The 19,043-nt window shown below is 35.6% G+C and overlaps 1 protein-coding gene across 1 annotated transcript in view; it reads left to right on the top strand.

Annotated features, from left to right (window-relative positions):
* The first annotated feature begins 836 nt into the window (after positions 1 to 836).
* The window catches only part of LOC150083405 (lysosomal dipeptide transporter MFSD1-like), a 98,339-nt gene continuing 80,132 nt past the window's right edge, over positions 837 to 19,043 (top strand). The window contains exons 1-2 of the mRNA XM_090377248.1: positions 837 to 909; positions 7,102 to 7,202. Of these exons, the coding sequence (XP_090233374.1) occupies positions 885 to 909; positions 7,102 to 7,202 (126 nt within the window). The 5' untranslated portion in view covers positions 837 to 884. The remainder of the gene's footprint in view (positions 910 to 7,101; positions 7,203 to 19,043) is intronic.

Genomic DNA, 19,043 nt, shown 5'->3' with positions numbered 1-19,043 from the left:
AAGTTTCAGAAGAAGTTATGCTTGTAAACTATGTTTCCATCTAGTTCCTTAGTTTTTAATTTCAGGTATCACGCCCCAGAATCAATCAACATTCTTTTGAGAATCCTGTTAACGCCTAAGGGTTCCTGTATGTCCTCTCATTAGAGTTCTATCGAAGCATCCGATCTGCGACTTCCAACCAGCTGAGAACCTAAACAAATAATCTTAGTATATGTTTCTTTAATAATTCATCTGTACATCCTACATCTAATTTCCTTTAATAATTCATCTGTACATCCTACATCTAATAACCTCGCCTTAGACCGACTAACTCAGCCACGTTGTGAAAGAGGCCCATAAAAATTCCTCACGCCATTGAAGGGATTCGAACTTAGGTTTTTTCTACCCGGTGTGTAGAGGACGGCAAGGGGGCGATAAATTACCCTAAGACTTAGTGAGCCAGGCACATCAATTACTGCTACCCGCAACGATCAGTCGGAAGGAGTACCACCTTACCAGATTGTAAAGGCCACAGAGAAGTAAGATATGTTACTACTCCGTGGTAAAGGCTAATCGAAAATGTTATTGGCGGACGGGGAGAGAGATAAGCCTCAGGCTTCTTTGCACCATATGGCTAATAATAATAATAATAATAATAACTCACACAGGTCTGGCAGAGGATCGCATCGCACTAAAATAGAGGTCAACGACTTAGAAACTTTCCTTTGGCTCTCACAGCTACAAGTGATAACCTTTAATCACACACGTGTGTGAAATCAGCCAATCGAAAGAGTCACACATCCAAATCACGCGACTTTCAACTTTCCCTTTTCGTAATTTTTACTTTGACATGGGCTGAGTGGGTTAACTTTTGTTGTCAGCTGTTTTCTCTAAACCAACCAGCCATGGCCGTTTTAGATGCCGATAAAGGTATTTATATTTCTTGAGCTCATACGTTTATATGTACATTACGTATACGCACAAGTATATTACATTTTATTTGCATTTAATAATATACTGAATTATAAATTGCCATATTTTAAGTTCTGAGTCAGTTTGATCGACAAGTGTCTACAACAACGCGTTCGATAATGGGTTGTGATTTGAGTCTATTATGGCTGTAGTTAAAAAAAAAAAAAAATGGGGAGTATATTCCGTAAGATTAAACTCGCGCCAGTGTTATCAAAACGCTAGAACGTATGCCATTTGCTAATAAAAGGATGAATATACTGTGTATAACATCATACACCCTCCACTACTTTCCCTGGATGCTCTGATTTTCAAATTCACAAGACGAATGATCTGTATTCTCGATTACATGAATTCAGCTGTAATTAATATGGTTAGGAAATGACGATACCCAGTTCAACATCTAACACTTACATCAAGTACACACACAATATTGATGTTAAATTGTTATCTGCTGACATTTCAGAATTCTTTCCGAATCCTATAATCAGACCTAAGTGGGACTCATTAATGAGAATACACCACACTCACAGAATATAACTACTAAATGTTCCATTTTTGGAAATAGGTCATGACACTTGGGTAAGCACACCAAACGTTTCCTAAATGATTATAACAAACTGCAGCCATTATCAACCCACTGCAGGATGGAAGCCTCCTGAACAATTCATGCTGAGAGAAAATGGATCATAATCTGCCACTCTGGTCCAGTGCAGGTTGGCAGTTCAACCATATTTAGCAGTCAGGGGCTTGAACTCCAGTCTACTCAGAATGTGTGCTACTGAACTCCTGCTTCTGACCACTTGGTTACGGAGGCCTTTATGATTATAACATAGTTATGACAAATGAAAGGGGCCCCTAAAACTAATTATACACCCAGGCCATTGCATGTTCCTGACTAGAATAGTGGTGCAACTGTCAGTTACAAAACTACACATTGCTCCTCCACCCCTCCGAAAATTCCCAATATTCCTTCCAACTGTGTTGTGTAACAATCGTGGATTCAGTAATCTGCTCTCACAAAGGTGCACCTGCTGGTATGGTAGCCACTAATCATCTCCACCGGTCTGACATATTTTTTTTTTTTTTTTATGCTGGTTCTTTAGTCACTTGCCAGTAGTATTTTGTTTTTGAGTATTGCAAGTAGGTTTCCCAGACATTTTATTTCCAAAAATTTATGTCCATTACAATCCCCAGATTTAGATTTTTATTTTTAAATTTAACTTTTCCAGATTTTTATCTTGCAGAATACTTAAACAGATTGGTACACAATAACAACCCTCACACATTGGAAGGATTAAAAACTAATATCAAATCAGAAATTTCTAAGGTAACGACATAGTTCATACGCTATGTCATCATCATCATCATCAGCCATTTTCAATCCACTGCAGGATGAAGGCCTCTCCAGCAACTTTCCAGTTCCTTCTGTTTTGAGCACTGGCCATCCATTTACTACTCAAAAACTCATGAATTTCATCTATCCATCTCCGCCTTTGTCTTCCAGGTTTTCTTCTAGCTCCTCTTGGGTACCATTCTGTTATTTTCTTAGTCCATCTGTCATCATGTCTTCTAGCTATGTGTCCTGCCCAAGACCATTTTAGTTCTTTAGTTTTGATAAGAATGTCCTTTACTTGAGTTTGCTGCCTAATCCATGTGTTTCTCTTCTTATCTAACAGTCTGATTCCCAATATAATTCGTTCCATTCTTCGCTGTGTAGTTCTTAGCTTCTCTTCCATTCTTTTGGTGAGTGCCCAAGTTTCACTTCCATAAGTCACGGTGGGGAGTATACATTGATTCATTATTTTACGTTTCAGACAAACTGGGATATTGCTCTTCAGTATGTGACCATATTTCCTGAATGCTATCCATCCAAAATTTATTCTTCTCTTGACTTCCAGCCATTTATCATTATTACAGCTAATAACTTGTCCCAGATAAGTATATGACTCCACCTTTTCAATTACTGCTCCTTCAATCATTATTTCCCTTTCCGTGGCATACTTGTTCATCATTACTTTTGTTTTAGCCATATTCATCTTTAGTCCAAAATCCTTACTAACTGTGCATAACTGATTAAGATTTTCCTCTAATTCTTTGGGATCGTGGCTTATGACCACAATGTCATCTGCAAATCGTAAATGGTTTAGGTACTCTCCGTTCACATTGACTCCTTTCTGCGACCAGTCTAATCTTCTGAAAGCTTCCTCAAGGGCAGCAGTAAACAGCTTCGGAGATATTGTCTCCTTGTCGAACTCCTTTCTCGATTTTAAATTTCCTACTGTCTTTGTCTAATCTAATAAAGGATGTAGCACTCTCATATATTTTCTTCAAAATCATAATATATGGAGTATCTATGCCTTGTCTTTCCAGTGCCCCAAACATTGCCTTATGCTGTATGGAGTCAAATGCCTTTTCATAATCCACAAATGCCAGGCATAATGGTGTTTTATATTCATTTGCTTTCTCCATTAGCTGTGATATTACGTGAAGGTGATCCATAGTTGAGAATCCTGTCCTAAAGCCAGCTTGCTCTTTCGGTTGATTCTCATCAAGTATTCTTTCTAATCTGTTAGTAATGACCCTTGTGAACAACTTGTAGATATGGGATAACAAGCTAATTGGTCTATAATTTCCAATTTCTGATTTATCTCCTTTCTTTCTCCTTTCTATCTCCTACGCTATGTCAAGTCTCATCAAATATGACAAGAAAAGAGTTTTCTTGCATTCAAGAAGGAGAACACTTTCAAAATTTTGTAGCTTTTATTATTATTATATTTAATAATTGAAATAAAACTGAAAAGAATACTATGGGTTGTGTGACTTCTGAATTTCCATTTTTTTATGTACAAAGTAATGTTTAATTACATACATGGTTGAGTTGGGCTTGGGCAGGAATGGGAGGACTAATCTTTCCCAAGAACATAAATTTTATTACTTTTATAAATACATGTATTGGGACACCTCACTGATACACCTCATCAGTAACACTTAAAAGTGGAGTATAAAAATGTGCACAACCCATAACAGTAAGTGGATGAAAAAGAATGACATGGGAAAACTCCTTAGATCCTTTCACCAGTTGTGTGATAGCAGTTGTCACATGGCGTGCATGTCAATTAGCTAGACAGCAGAAAGGCAGCAGAACCAAAATCAGTTGTTGGAAACACCATACATCAATAGATGATAAGGCTTAATTCATCCTTTGACAGGATTGGGATAACTAGGATGCAAACTGTCAGTAAAACAGTTGATAGAATGGTTTACCATGGTCACAGTTTCTCATAAGTCAAAGCTGTCTCTTAGCAAAAACATGCCTATTCTGGTGCAGAGGGTGAAGTATTGGATACTATGGCAGTGGGAGAAATTGATCTGGAATCATGAATCACACTACAGTCCGTGCATCAGATTGATGCACCTGGATGTAGCCAGAGGTGTAGTGAATGCTTCTGGGGCCAAGCAAAATTTGATCTTTCTTCTGGTGATCTTACCCCTGTTTAAGTTCACCAGAAGCAAGTTCATCCCTGTTGATTACTCTCAAAGAATAATATCTTGTCAACTTTGTAATTTATGAAAAGATCATAATGAATTTCCAACATTGATTATAAGGTCCATGATGGCAATATAATATCAGGAAAACTGCATACAGCAATCTGCCAAATCTCATGAGTGTCCAAAAGTGCAATCAATACAACAGTGAAAGCATCTAGATCTGAATCCAGTCGAACACCTTTGGGATGTATATGGAATAACAATTGAGAACAAGACAAAGACATCCTAATTAAAGCTGAGAACTGGTGTAGCCTTACAGCAGGAGTGCAGAAAAATTCCAGTCTGCACTTAGTGAAAACATGTACAAAGTGCTCCAGGCAGGTTACTGAAGCCCATGTGGAATCATACTTGATATTAAAAATTTCTTTTTTTTAAACTAGACTTTTTTTCATTTAAGTTCATATAAATGCTAGAGGTAGTGTGTTTGTGCATACACAAGGTGTTTAATAACATATGGGCCATACTTTTAGGATTGATTCAGGACTCCAAAAAAAGTCTAATTTTTAATGGTTATGGATCTATGGCTGTTTGAATTTTAAAAAATATAGAGTTTTTCAGTAATAAAATAATAAATAAGAATAAACAGACACCATTTATGCTTATATGAATATACAGGGGGTTCTTGTTATCTGAGAATAATTGGTTACAGAAAATTCCACTTAAAACAGGGACCACATTTTTGTAATGTGTATTATGTACTTGTACATAATAAAAAATGGATTGAAGGAACTGAAAAATTAGACAATTTTTTTATTATAATATGTTGAACAATATAAGGTTAAGTAAAGTTTATTGAAGTTACACTATTTTTCAGTTTTACAAATAAAAATGAATCCAGAGTTGTTGGGGTTTTTTTTTTTTTTTTTTGCCATATTTTTTCAGATAAAATTGTGTCATAGCATTTACTTATGTCTTTAACTTTGCACTTAACTTTTACTGCACGATCATGAAGAGGGCCATTCTCACAAAAATATTCAAGTGCTTGGTCAGTTTTCTCAAAGGCTTCCTTTAATTCTTTAATTTTCAAATCTTTTTCCTTTGGTGATTCCATCACATTATCATTTTCGGCTTCCTCTTCTTCTGTGGATAGTTGGTCTAATTCTGCTAACCCATCATTTGTAAGTGGTTTTGCACTTGATTCAAGCAATTATGCAATATCCCCATCATCAACTTGTTGAATCCTGCTTCTTTTGCAAGACTTACAGTTTCATTTTGTAACCCAGTCACATTGCCTTCTTCATATTCACGAACAGGGGTATAACTTTTTCCATGAGCTATTCAATAATCTATACACAATTTCTTTCCAAGCTTCTCCAATCATTTTTATACTGTACAGAATATTAAAAGTCTTCCAGAAATCCTTCACATTATTTTCACTGCTTGTATCGGTTTCAGAAATTAATCGTCGTAACTGCAGGGACTCGAATAATGGGTACTTGGATACCGAGGATCCCCCTGTACTAGTGTAATGTGTCTCTGTACCTAGTATGAATACTAGTGTATTCATATAGGTAATATTATGAAACTATATATATATATATATATCGCAACAAAATTAGGATATTTTTACTGTATCCTAATTCTTCAAAATTCTATTGCATTGCTTCCAACGTTCTACAATTAGAATGTTGAAAGAAAAGATTATTTGACAACGTATTTGAATTTCCTCACACGGATATTAGTCCCATCAAGGTTACTTGCCAGTGCTAAATGTAAATCTTTAGTCCCTATATCAAGACTTAATTTTTTTATGCTGCATAGAAAAACTAAATGTTTTTTTAGTATTCTTCATAAATTTCAAATCTTTGTTTTAATGATATCAAACCATTGTCAGCTATTTTTAAAAGTAATAAATGACAGTGTTCAGTGGTGTTTTCCAAAATGTTTTTGAAATTCATGTGCTTTATAAGTACCAAAAATAAGTTTTAGAGAGCATGCAACCTGTGTTGGATCTTGGGCCTCTAATGGAAGCCCAAGATCCAATACAGGATTGACATTAGCATCACCACCAAGCCTGCCTTGAATTTAGATTCTGCAATCTGCTTCCTGTTTATAGTAATATTTAGTATATACTTCACACAGCCTTATTTCTTGTGAACTTATTTTATAATTTTTTCCAGCTTGAGCTGTAGAAAGTTGTAAATTTTATTCAGAAGCTAGATTTCTGAAATACTCCACTAGTGTGTGTGTGTGTGTGAGTGAGTGAGACAGACAGACAGACAGACAGACAGAGACACTCTTGTGTGTACATGCACATAACACTCATGTTTATTCTTAAGTGGTGTCTTTATTTTGATCTGCAATCTTGAAACAAATGGTGCCGCTTCAATTATAAGCACCATTTGTTTATAACTTTTGTGCTTATTAATGTAATTCAGACTGTATTTGTAATATAGAGAGAGTATTTCTTATTTCAAGCAGCTATGTTGATTGAAAAAAGTTCCATGGGTGAATATGTTAAAAAGAAATGGAAAGTAAGCTCCACTGTTTAAAACCACTTTTTTAAAATTAAGTTTTCACAAGATACTAATTTTTTTTATGTTTTAATAATTTTTGATTAAATATATACAAATGAACTCACACATTTGATTATTGTTTCAGCAATTTTCCGTTTCATTGTGCTGTTTTTCAACTGTCTGCTAACATTTGGTTCCTATTTTTGTTTTGACATGCCAAGTGTACTTCAGGAACAAATGCAAGGGGTAAGAATGCTAGTTTATAATTTTTATGAATAGAATACATCTCTTTCTTTTATTTAATAGAATATTACCAAACTACAGATAGTCCTCATATAATTTCATCTTGCAAACTTTGATTAAGATTAATTTTGCTCATAAGATTAATTTATCATGAACCAGAAAAAAATGTTTTCTGTTGAGAAGAGACAGCAAAAAGCAAGTGACACTTTGTGAAATTAAATGTTTCAAAGACTTTTAAAGTAGGTGAACATGTGGACATTGCCCAAGTCTGTTTTGTTATTAGGAATATAATTAATTTATACACAAAACAGCTATGTATGGCATACCCTGATTAACATTGAGTTTGCATCTCTGGAATGTAGCAGTAAAACATATTTTGCCATACAAATTAATTGGATAAGGAGAAAATGACAGAACATAACTGTTTATGGCTTAAATGTAAATAATTTAAATGTTCTTACACCATTGAAACGTAACAGTAATAATAAAACAAAAAGCAGTGCAGAATTCTGTATAATTCTACTATATGAATTTACATAAAAACAGGCTTGTCGGGAACAACCAACATATTTTCCCAAATATACCTTTAACTTTTTGTATTACAGAGCTTGCTAATTTCAAGTTCTATTAGGAATTTTTTTTTCCATAATTCACTTTTTGGTATTTACTTTTCTTGTTTCAATCAACTTTTATCTTCTCTGAGGACTATTTACTACTGGGTTGTTTGTTTTTAAATATTACCTCTCTCTTTTGGCATTTATGCATTCTTTGACCTTCTACGTCGCACGTGTAGTTCAATTTTAGCACTCATTCACTGTATTTTTGTTATGCATCATATCGACAGCTATTCAGTGAGATCCACCTGACTGTCTTAAATTGAGTTTTATTGTGTTAAATTGATTTTTAATTATTTTTTAAAATTATTTGTTACTCTAATGTAAGTTTTTCAATTTTTTTTTTTGTTTTAATTTCTGGAGAGTATCATACAGAAGTGTTCTACGTACTATATTGAGGTAAACTTCTCTTATTATTTTACAAATATTAATATCAACATAGAACATATTGAGCATTACAGCTCTGGTTCATACTATCTAATTCTCCACTACCCTACAAATATCAGACATAATTCCAAGTTTGCAGATGACACAAAAGTTGGCAGTGTGGTTGATGATAGTACTTGCTATGCTACTGCAACAGGATCTTAATAGGTTGGACAGATGGTCTAAGAAATTAGTATTAGTATTAGCAATGGCCACATGGTGCAAGGAAGCCTGTGGCTTATGCTGCACTAGCCAAAAAAAGAAAATAATAATAATAAAATAAAATAACAAAAAAATAAATAAAATAATAATTAATAAGAGAAAAGAAAATAGACAAACTTATGTGTTTCCCTCCTCCCCTAGGTAATTATCCAGCTGACCTTTGAATTTCCCCAAACTGTCAGCCTCTGCCACCCATGTAGGTAACTTATTCCAGTAATTTATAACATGCTAGCTAAAATAAAACTTCCTGTGATCCAATCTAAACATCTCTTCCTAACTTGAAATTATGGGCCCTAGTCTAGAATCATTTACAACCATGAAAATTTTGTCCTTATTCATTTTGCTTATGCCTCTCAGAGCCTTAAACACCTCAATCAAGTCTCCTCTAAGGTGTCTATTTTCCAAGCTCTGCAATCCACATATTCAAAGTCTTTCCTCATATGGATGCCCCTTTTGCCAATCTCACTAGGCGTCTTTGGAACCTTTCACGAAGCACAATGTCTTTCTTTAGGTGGGGTCTCCATACTTAAACACAGTATTCCAAGTGTGGTCTAACAATAGCCTTATATAATGGGATCATGACGTCCTTATCTCAACTAGCAATTGTTCAATAAATCATCGATAGGACACCATGGGCCTTCCTTGCAACCAGTTTACAATGTTGTTGGTTTTACAGTGCAACGGCAGCTAAAGGCCATTATGCACCAAACATTGGTAGGAGATTTCAGATGCAGTCTACAATGCTCAGAGAACTTCATGTCTGACCGTATCACAATGCCCAAGTCCCTTTCCTCCACTACCGGCTTTAGTTCAATTCCACCAAGTGTGCAGGTTATTTTGGGGTTACTGTTTCCCAGGTGCCATACCTTACACTTTGCTGGATTAAAGCATAGCTGCCATTTTTCTGACCATTCCTGAAGTCTATCTAGGTCACTCTGAAGAAGCTCTGCTTGGCAGTGATCATTAACTATTCTACCAATCTTTACATCATCTGCAATTTTGACATCATACCCTATAACCCTTCATCAATGTCATTTATGAAAATCAAAACCAACGGTGGTCCTAATACTGATCCTTGGGGAACCCCACTTCTTACATCAACCAATGTGAGGAATAGCAATTTATCACAACCCTCTGCCTCTGAAGCCATCCAGATGAAGCTATCCATCTAAGGATTTTCCAAGTGATTCCAACCTGTTCCAGCTTATAAAGTAACCGCTCATGTGGGACTGAGTCAAATGCTTTGCTGAAATCCAAATAAACAATGTAAAATTATTCCCTAAGTTCAGCTCTTGAGTAACCCTGTCAAAATAGCTAACCAGATTAGTTAAACATGATTTTCCCTTATAAAACCATGCCGAGTATCCTTCAGAATTCCATTTCAATCTAAATGATCCAGAATTCACTTTGATCATTGTCTCCATGATTTTCCCTACTACTGCAGTTAGACTAACTGGCCAGTAATTTCCCACTTCACTCTTAGAACTGCCCTTATATATTGGAGATACATTGCCACTTTTTCAATCCAACAGGATCACTCCTGAGTCCAGTGATGCTCTCATAATTAGCCTCAATGGTTCAATGCACTCACTTGCCACCTCCCTTAAGATTATAGGGTACATGCTAATCAACCCCAGGAGCCTTACTGGCCTGTAAGCTCAAAGGTTTTTTCATTAAATAAACATGTGAAATTTCAACTTCATTAATTACATTTTTTTCAAGTTCACTCCCATAATTTCTCATTGACGTAAAGGGTTTCCTTCTGTAAATATCGATGCAAAGTAACTGTTGAGTTCATCTGCAATTTCAGCTGGGGTATCTAATACCACGTCCATTACATAAGGGTCTGATCTGGTTTGTCTTTCTCTTCTTTGCATTTATATATGTGAATAATTCCTTATCCCCCTCCCTCTTTGCCAGTGATTTCTCATAATCTGCCTTTGCCAACCTAACCTTTTCAGTGGCACTATTATAGATCAATTTGTAGCTGTTATAGGATTCAGTACTTTTTATTGCTCTGTAACTTTTCCATGTCGTCTTTTTCTGCTTAAGTAATCTGGCAACTTCATTATTCATCCAACTTGGAATCCTCCTCGTGAAGTATTTTTTTGATGGTATATAAGCATTCAAGGCTTCTGTGATTGTTTTAAAGTTATACCATAATTCAATTATATTCGCTCTCTGTGATATATCTACCCAGTTAATAGAGGCCATGCAGCATCTTAAGCTGTCGTAATTTCATTTCCTGAAATCATAACCCATTCCTTTGCCTTTAACTACTGCTACCTCTCTCTTCATCATCCACCTTAGAACTCAGTTATCACTTCCTGCTACTGGTTCCTGTACTATCAGCTCTACTTATGTCATCTAGTTCATGGGTGACGATGAGATCTAGAATATAATTTTTTCCCTAGTACTTTCCCTGACATTTTTATGCAAATACCAATCATCTAGTTCAGTGGTTCTCAACGGGGGCCATGCCATATTTCTGAGGGGGTAGAGGTAAAAGTCATAAAATTGGGGGCCATGTAAACTGTTAAGTGGGCCACGAAAAGTTCACTTCTAAAATAAAATTATTACTAATATAAAAATAAATTAGTGAGATCTGCAAGGATATCACTAAACTAAGGGACAATAATATTGTAATATTTTTTGTTAGGAGCATAATTGCATATTGTGAATAAACAAAATATTATATGAGTAAAAATTCTATTATAAATAAAGATTATAGTTAATAAACCCCTTTTATTATTAATTTGTTTATAATATAAAGATATTATAAACAAATAATACATGTTATAAATAAAAAGTGCAGTTGATAGAGTACATATTTATTATAAATATTACATTTATTATAATTAAATAATATGAGGGATGACACAAAGGTGAATGAAACTCAGAAGTGGGCCATGAGCAAAAAAGGTTGAGAACCACTGATCTAGTTGATTTAAAAATTTTGTCCCCCATGTGGAGTTTCCGCAAGTATATCAATTAGATATTAGATCATTTAGAGGCAAATTAAAGTCATCCATAATAAGACATTCACGCTTACTTGCCCATTCCATTTGCATGTAGAGGTTCTCATTGTAATCTTCACAATCACCTGGCCTGTAGATTACTCCCACTCTCATTATACCTTTGCTTCCAACTATCTCACACCATACAGATTCTATACTAGCATGCAAAATGTCTCAATCCGGGAAAGCTTTCATCACGCTCAGGCTGCTTTTGATAAGAAACATGACCCCATCACCCCTTTTATCTGCCCTATCCTTCCTAAATACATTGTACATACCCTACCGAAATTCATCATCTCCTATCTCCAGGTGGCACCACATTTATGTAAGCCCTATTATGTCAACGTTACTTGTCCTAACCAGCAGTTCAAAATCACTCATTTTATTGATGACACTTCTGACATTACTGTATAAACAGTTAAGACAAGACCTAGTGTTCTGGTATATTTAACTACCCTGACACACCCATTAAAGTTATTTAAGCTCGCTTTCCTGGCATTAGCTCCCTGCTCATTTGAAATGTTTCTGCCCTCAGAACATCTTGCTAATATGTTCTGTAGCAGTAACAAACAAGAACTCTTGAGGTATGTGCAAGTGTTACTTTGACCAATATTATCAGATAAATGCATATCTATATTACCCTGTCCCTCCCCGCAAACTAGCAATTTCCCTGAACCTTTAATAAGGTACCCTCAGTAATACTGGCAAGAACTCATGCACCACCTTTATTTAAATGTATCCCGTCTCTACAAAACAGATTCCTTCTACCTACAAGTGCAGGCCAAGCTGATAGAAATTTCCCCCAAAGCCTTGCAGAGCCCTTCAAGTTTTGAGTTAATCCACAAGGCTTTCAGCATATATCTGCAATTCTATCCAGGCATGCTTTCAGCATGCCTGGGTAGAATTGCAGACACATAGACAATGTGACCTAATTCGTGGCATTTCTTCAGCATAGTCGTATATTTGTCTAACAAATCGTTAGATCGTGTATGCTTAATGTCATTAGTCTCCACATAAATAATAATATTCTCTTTATCCTCCTTAAAATCTGACAGTCTGCTGGTGACATCATTAATAGTTGCTCCCGGCAGACATACCCTGGTTCTAGTCTACCTATCCTTATTAGATGACAATTGAAGTTTAACTTTGACAAATGCAAAGTACTGCATATAGGTAGCAGTAACTCTAGAGTAACTTACCAACTGTGTGGTAGTACTCAGGGTAGTGGAAAATGAAAACGACCTGGGAGTAATTTTGCAGTCAAATAAGATGTGTGGATATTGCCTTTAGCCAGGGGGTGGTTGATTGCTGGAACAAACGTCCATCTGTTGTTGTGGAAGTCGATAGCTTTAATAAATTCAAGGAAGAACTGAACAAACTATTGGAGTGAATGAGTAGGTGAAATGGGAAGTGGGTTTTTTTTTTTTTTTTTTTGCTGATGCTGTATAAGCTTACTTTATTGAATCATTTTCCACTACTAATGCTAATATCAAGACAATTTTACAATATTACACAGACTATACCATCTCCAGATTTCATGCCAGATTTGTTTCTATGAGGGCTGTTCAATAAAGAATGATCATAATTTGTTTTTTCACAACATAGCTTTGTTAATCATCCATATTTTGATGGTCCTTTTCAAAGTAATCCCCATTTGATGAAATGCACTTACTCCAATGTTTCTGCCATTCTTTGTAAACATTGTGGAAGCCATTTTTTGACATTTGTTTGAGAATTGCCTCACTGTCTTTACAACTTCTTCTGATGACTGTAAATGTTTTCCTCACAGCTCCTTTTAACTTTGGAAATAAAAAAAAAAAAATCATAGTGTTCAAGATCAGGACTGTACGGCAAATGAGGAACAACTTTGACATTAATGCTGGCTAAGTACTCGATGATAGTACAAGCAGTGTGAGCTCTCACATTGTCATGATGCAGCATCCACAAACCTGTGTGTAGTTGCAGTCATTTGCAACAAATGTGATCCTGCAAAGTGTGCATTACAGTTCTGTGGTCAAGTCCCATAACAGTTGTATGACATGGCACAATATGCTGGTAAACCATTCCTTCAATGTCAAAAAAAAAAAGATGACCATAACATTTTCTGCATAAGCCAGAAGCCACAACTTTTGCTTTTTTCATTGTTGGCTATGATGTAAACTTCCAAACAGAGTTTTGTTGCTTACTCACTGGGTTGAAATGATAAAGTAGTAGTAGTAGTAGTAGTGGCACTTGATGCAAGAAAGCAAGTGTAGGAGCTTATGCAGCATCAGCCAAAAAAAAAAAAAAAAAAAAAATCACACCATACCCTCCAAATGCCTGTCCAGTTCCTCCTTAAATTTATTTAACCTATCAACTTCCACAACGACAGATGGAAGTTTGTTCCAGCAATTAACCACCCGCTGGCTAAAGGCAAATTTCCGCACATCTATTCTACATCTGTCCTTTCTTAATTTGAACTTATGTCCCCGTAGGTTCGTAATCTGAACAAGTGGGAGGATCCCATCAGAATTCAGCGTGCTCAACCCATTCAAGGCCTTATAGACCTCAATCAGATCACCGCGCAGGTGCCTAGTCTCCAGCCACTGCAATTTGCAGAACTTAAGCCTCTCTTGGTAATAGGATCCCTTCATTCCCCTCACCAATCGTGTTGCTCTTCTCTGTACACGCTCAAGCAAATCTACATCCTTCCTAAAATGAGGCCTCCAGACCTGTACGCAGTACTCAAGGCGTGGCCTGACCATTGCCTTATACAGAGGGACAATCACCTCCTTTTCCCTGCTAGCAAAATTCCTATATATCATTGACAAAACCCCATGACCTGCCCTAGCAGCCTGTCTGCATTGCTCAGAAAACTTCATATCTGACTGCACAATTATTCCCAGGTCTTTTTCATTTTCTACCACCTTAAGTGTAGTACCACACAGTTGGTACGTTTCTCTGGGGTTACTTCTACCCATATGCAGTACTTTGCATTTGTCAAGGTTAAACTTCAGTTGCCACTTCTTAGCCCATCTGCCCAAATTATCTAGATCCTGTTGCAGTAGCACACTGCCATGACTGTCATTAACAACCCTGCCAACCTTCGTGTCATCTGCAAACTTCGACATTAAGCCTGATATACCTTCATCAATATCATTGATAAATATACAAAACAACAGTGGACCCAACACCGAACCCTGTGGGACTCCACTAATAACATTAGTCCACGAAGAGCAGCACCCATTGATTACAACCCTCTGTCTTCTCCCACTTAACCATCCTTTTATCCATTGTAGCAACTTACCCTTAATACCATTCTGCTCCAATTTGTACAGTAGTCTTCCATGCGCAACAGTGTCAAAAGCTTTCCTGAAATCCAAGTATATGATATCAAAATTATTTTTTGCATCCAGTTCCTTTGTGACCACATCATAATAACCAATCAAATTTGTCAGACAAGCCTTTCCCTTAACAAACCCATGTTGTGTCTGAATTATTGCTGCAGTCTTGTCTAGATGATCCTGCAATGCATCTTTAACCAGTGACTCCATTATTTTACCCGGAACAGAAGTTAAACTAACTGGTCTGTAATTACTCGTGTCACCCTTCGAACCTCCTTTGTGAATTGGGGATACATTTGCACATCTCCAGTCCGTGGGAACCTCCCCTGAATCCAAGGATGCTCTCATAATTATGGCTAAGGGTTTGCTTAGTTGCTTTGGCGCCTCCTTTAATATAACTGGATAGATCCCATCCACCCCAGGTGCCTTTCTTATGTTTAACTTCAACAATTTCTCCTCCACTTTGCTCTCAGTTATTACAAAATCATTAAGCACACTGCTACAATTTGATAACCTTCTTCCATTTTCAAACTGTAATAATTCCTCACGTGTGAATGTAGATGCAAAATACTCATTCAGTTTGTTTGCTATCTGAGCAGGATCATCAACAGTCGAACCATCGATGTCAAGTGGACCAATCATATTCATCCCCTTCCTTTTAGAGTTTATATAAGTAAAGAAATCCTTGCTATTTTTCTTAGCATCTTTTGCCAAAGATTTCTCGTAATCCGCCTTTGCCTGCCGAACCTCCTTTGTGACCTGATTACAGACTAGCTTATATCTGCTACAGGCTTCTGCGTCGCCTGATAATTTATATGCATCCCATGCATTTTTCTTCTCTGTCACAAGTCTCATTAGTTCATTTGATAACCATTTAGGCCTAAACCTTGAACAATATTTCTTCATCGGTATGAAAAGTCTAGTAGCTTCCACGATTAATTCCTTGAATGCTTCCCACTTAGAATTTACTGTTTGTAACATCGTCAGTTGATCCCACTGTACAGAATTTAAAAACTGTCTGAGACCACTGTACTCCCCTTTACGGAAGCAAAAACCCTTTCCTTTACCCCTGACGGTAGTTACCTCTTTGAGTAAATCCCACTTCAGCACACTGTGATCACTGCCACCTAGTGGTTCCTTTATTTGCAAATTCTTAATACACGAATGATCACTGCTGATAACCAGATCAAGAGTATTACCTTCTCTGGTTGCCTCTCGAACATGCTGCTGCAGAAAACAATCATCCAATAAATCCACAAAAGTCTGACTAGTGTGTGAGTGACCAACCCACAAGTTCCAGTCAATATCTGGGAAGTTAAAATCCCCCATTATAAGACATTCTGATTTACTGGCCCACTCTATTTCTCTGTACAATTGTTCATTGTACTCATTCGAGTCATTAGGCCTATAACACACTCCTACTCTTATTTTTGCTTTTGCAGTGCTTATGTCACACCAAACTGACTCAACAATGCACTGTCCATCTATATCAACAAAGCCATGTTTCATCTGCCATTATCACCTTGTGCTGGACCTCACCATCTTCGGTAACCATCCATTGCAGCTCCTGAGAACCCTCCATGTGAACTTGCTGTTACTCAGGTAAAAGTAGTCTTGGAACATAGCGTGCACAAACACGTCATATGCAAATGGTTATGGAGAATTGTGCATGCTTCCTACTGATGTTCTCAACGTCTCTGCCAGTTGCCTTACAATTAACAATTAACAACTTACAAATAACAATTAACAATACGACAGGCTTCTCTCATGATTACAGAAGCAGTGGTTGGAGCTCCAGGAAAACTGATTTTTATGATTTAATCATTGCCATCTTTAAACATTCTAAACCACCTGTGAGCTGTGCTATATGGAAACATATATTCACCATAAATCTCTTTTAACATTTCATACACTTCAGCAGATGTTTTCTTAAGACAGAAACAAAATTTGAGAGCAGCATGCTGTTCCTTGTGTGTCACATCCATTATTATGTAGGCAAAACTGAACAGACATAAACTTGACCAACCGCTAAGATCATACCATGTGCTCAAATCAACTGTGCAGTTGCTATGTGATGCAGCTTAGTTTGGTCTTAAATTCTACAGCCGAACTAGAAATAGCAAGCAGTATCATTGTTCATGAAAAATTACAATCATTCTTTATTGAACAGCCCTCATAATATATATCCTTGCTTTTCTCTGAAAAAGAATTATAACCAGTTGATGAACATGTGATGCATGTTTTTTATATATTAAAAATACTTTTATGTAAATACAGATAAACTAAGGTTTACAATTTGAATATATATATTATATATAGATAATCAGTTTATTGCTATAAAATAAATAAAGACAGAAATTTTGTTGCTATAATTATTACAAGTATTAAGTATAATATAACTATATTACGCCATTATAAAATTAAGGAATAGTTATCATTGATGTCTTCTGAAATGTGTGATTCTGAAATCATCAGTGATAATTAATTATTGTTTTTTGTTCATTCTCACGAATGCATGTCCTGCTTAGGTAGTTAACCAGTTTGGAAAATATTTTCTAAAAATTTGATTCATTTGTTCTCTAATTTGCTTTCTAGTTCCTTGTTAGGAAATATGATAATGGCAATATAGACTTTCAACATGTGAAAGTGTTTTTTTATGCACATTGAACTGATAGAGTAAATACTCATGTAAGGTGTTTTATAATACTTATAATTAGTATTTAAAATAACAATTTGAGCATTTTAAATTTCCTTCTGTTATTTTTCACTTATATATATTCAATTTAAAAAATAATTTATTCTGATTCTAGTAAACTCTTAATGTTTTTTATGTTTAGATTCACTGTTTTGAATTGCTTATAGTTTTTGGCATAGAATTAAGTGTCTACAAGCTTATCATATTTTACACTTTGACTTTTTTTGAACTGTGGCTTGACTGTGTTATTATCTACTAATCAAGGTATATTTCTCAGTTCCTTGCTTAGTAACAAGAGTTAGAAATTTAAATGTGTGGATAAAAATTAATAAAGGAATAAATGAATGATACATTGATTTATTTTTAATTGATCAAACATTATTAAAAAGAAAACTTATGTGAAATATGTCACTACTTTTATACGAAAATGAAGAAAAAAATTTGAAGACGTTATTTACTTGTGTATTAAAGCAGGGATTCTCAACAGGGGCAATATTGTCCTCAAGGGGGTGAAAATTGGTTTTTGGTATTTTTGGAGGGGCTAAAAAATCGTGGGTATAACAATGGGTTGTGGCCCTCCAAAGTTCAACCCTCCCCGACAATATCTTATTCCTTAATTTTAACATATAGGTATATTAGGAGTGAGTGAGAAATTTTAATAAAAGGAAGATAGTGAGTGTGATTTTATTCAACCACCTTTGCTTTTCATAGGTATTAAATGCCTAAGTGTTTTCAGAGGTAATGTCTCTGTAATCCTTGGCCTTTGCACCTTTTCAACAGCTGCAACCTTGGTGGCAACATGGTTTATTTATTTACTCTCTTGTTTCATTGAACAATATACGAGGCATGGTTGGGATGAGAAAATGTTTCAGTCTGTTTTTTCTACTTTCTAAGCAACAATTAGTATTGATTTATTGTTTCCTTGTGGAAGTTGTTTATTTTTGATCCGCAGTGCTTTTGTAAGTGACATGGGCTATGAGAGTTAAATAAAAATAGTTTATATTTTATTATTTAATTCTTTGTAGTTATTCAACCCATCATCAATCATGTCATGTGCTGAAAATAAAAAGTGTCAACAGTATCTGAATGAATATCTAGCTTGTGGTTTTATTGAAAGCCCATTTGACTCAAGACAGCCTGTGTGTATCTTATGCGTAATAGTTCTTTTTCAAATGAGGCTATGAAACTATCAAGACTTTTAGATAACTTAAAAAGTAAACATCCTGATAAAATTGGTAAACATATATTGAATATTTTAAAAATTTAAAACAGAATTTTGAGCAACATAACACTGTAACTTCCTTATCTAAGAAGAACACACAAACAAATGATGATGAAATGATTGCATCTTATAAAATTGCAGAAATCATTGCAAAAACTAGTAGTGCTCATACAGTTGCTGAGACTGTTATACAACCCAAATTATAGACCAATTTCAACAGTGATGCATCAAAATCCTTCCATTATTTTAAAAATATTGCCATTGAGCAACGATTCAATTTGAAGACTAATTGATGAGACGTCAAACATTGAAGAGCAGCTAATCG

The sequence above is a fragment of the Mastigoproctus giganteus genome, chromosome 7, assembly GCF_048544385.1.
Source record: "Mastigoproctus giganteus isolate SK-2022 chromosome 7, ASM4854438v1, whole genome shotgun sequence".
In the NCBI taxonomy this organism is placed as follows: Eukaryota; Metazoa; Arthropoda; class Arachnida; order Uropygi; family Thelyphonidae; genus Mastigoproctus; species Mastigoproctus giganteus.
Note: the sequence above shows the minus strand (reverse complement) of the source record. Positions and strands in the feature narration are given on the sequence as shown.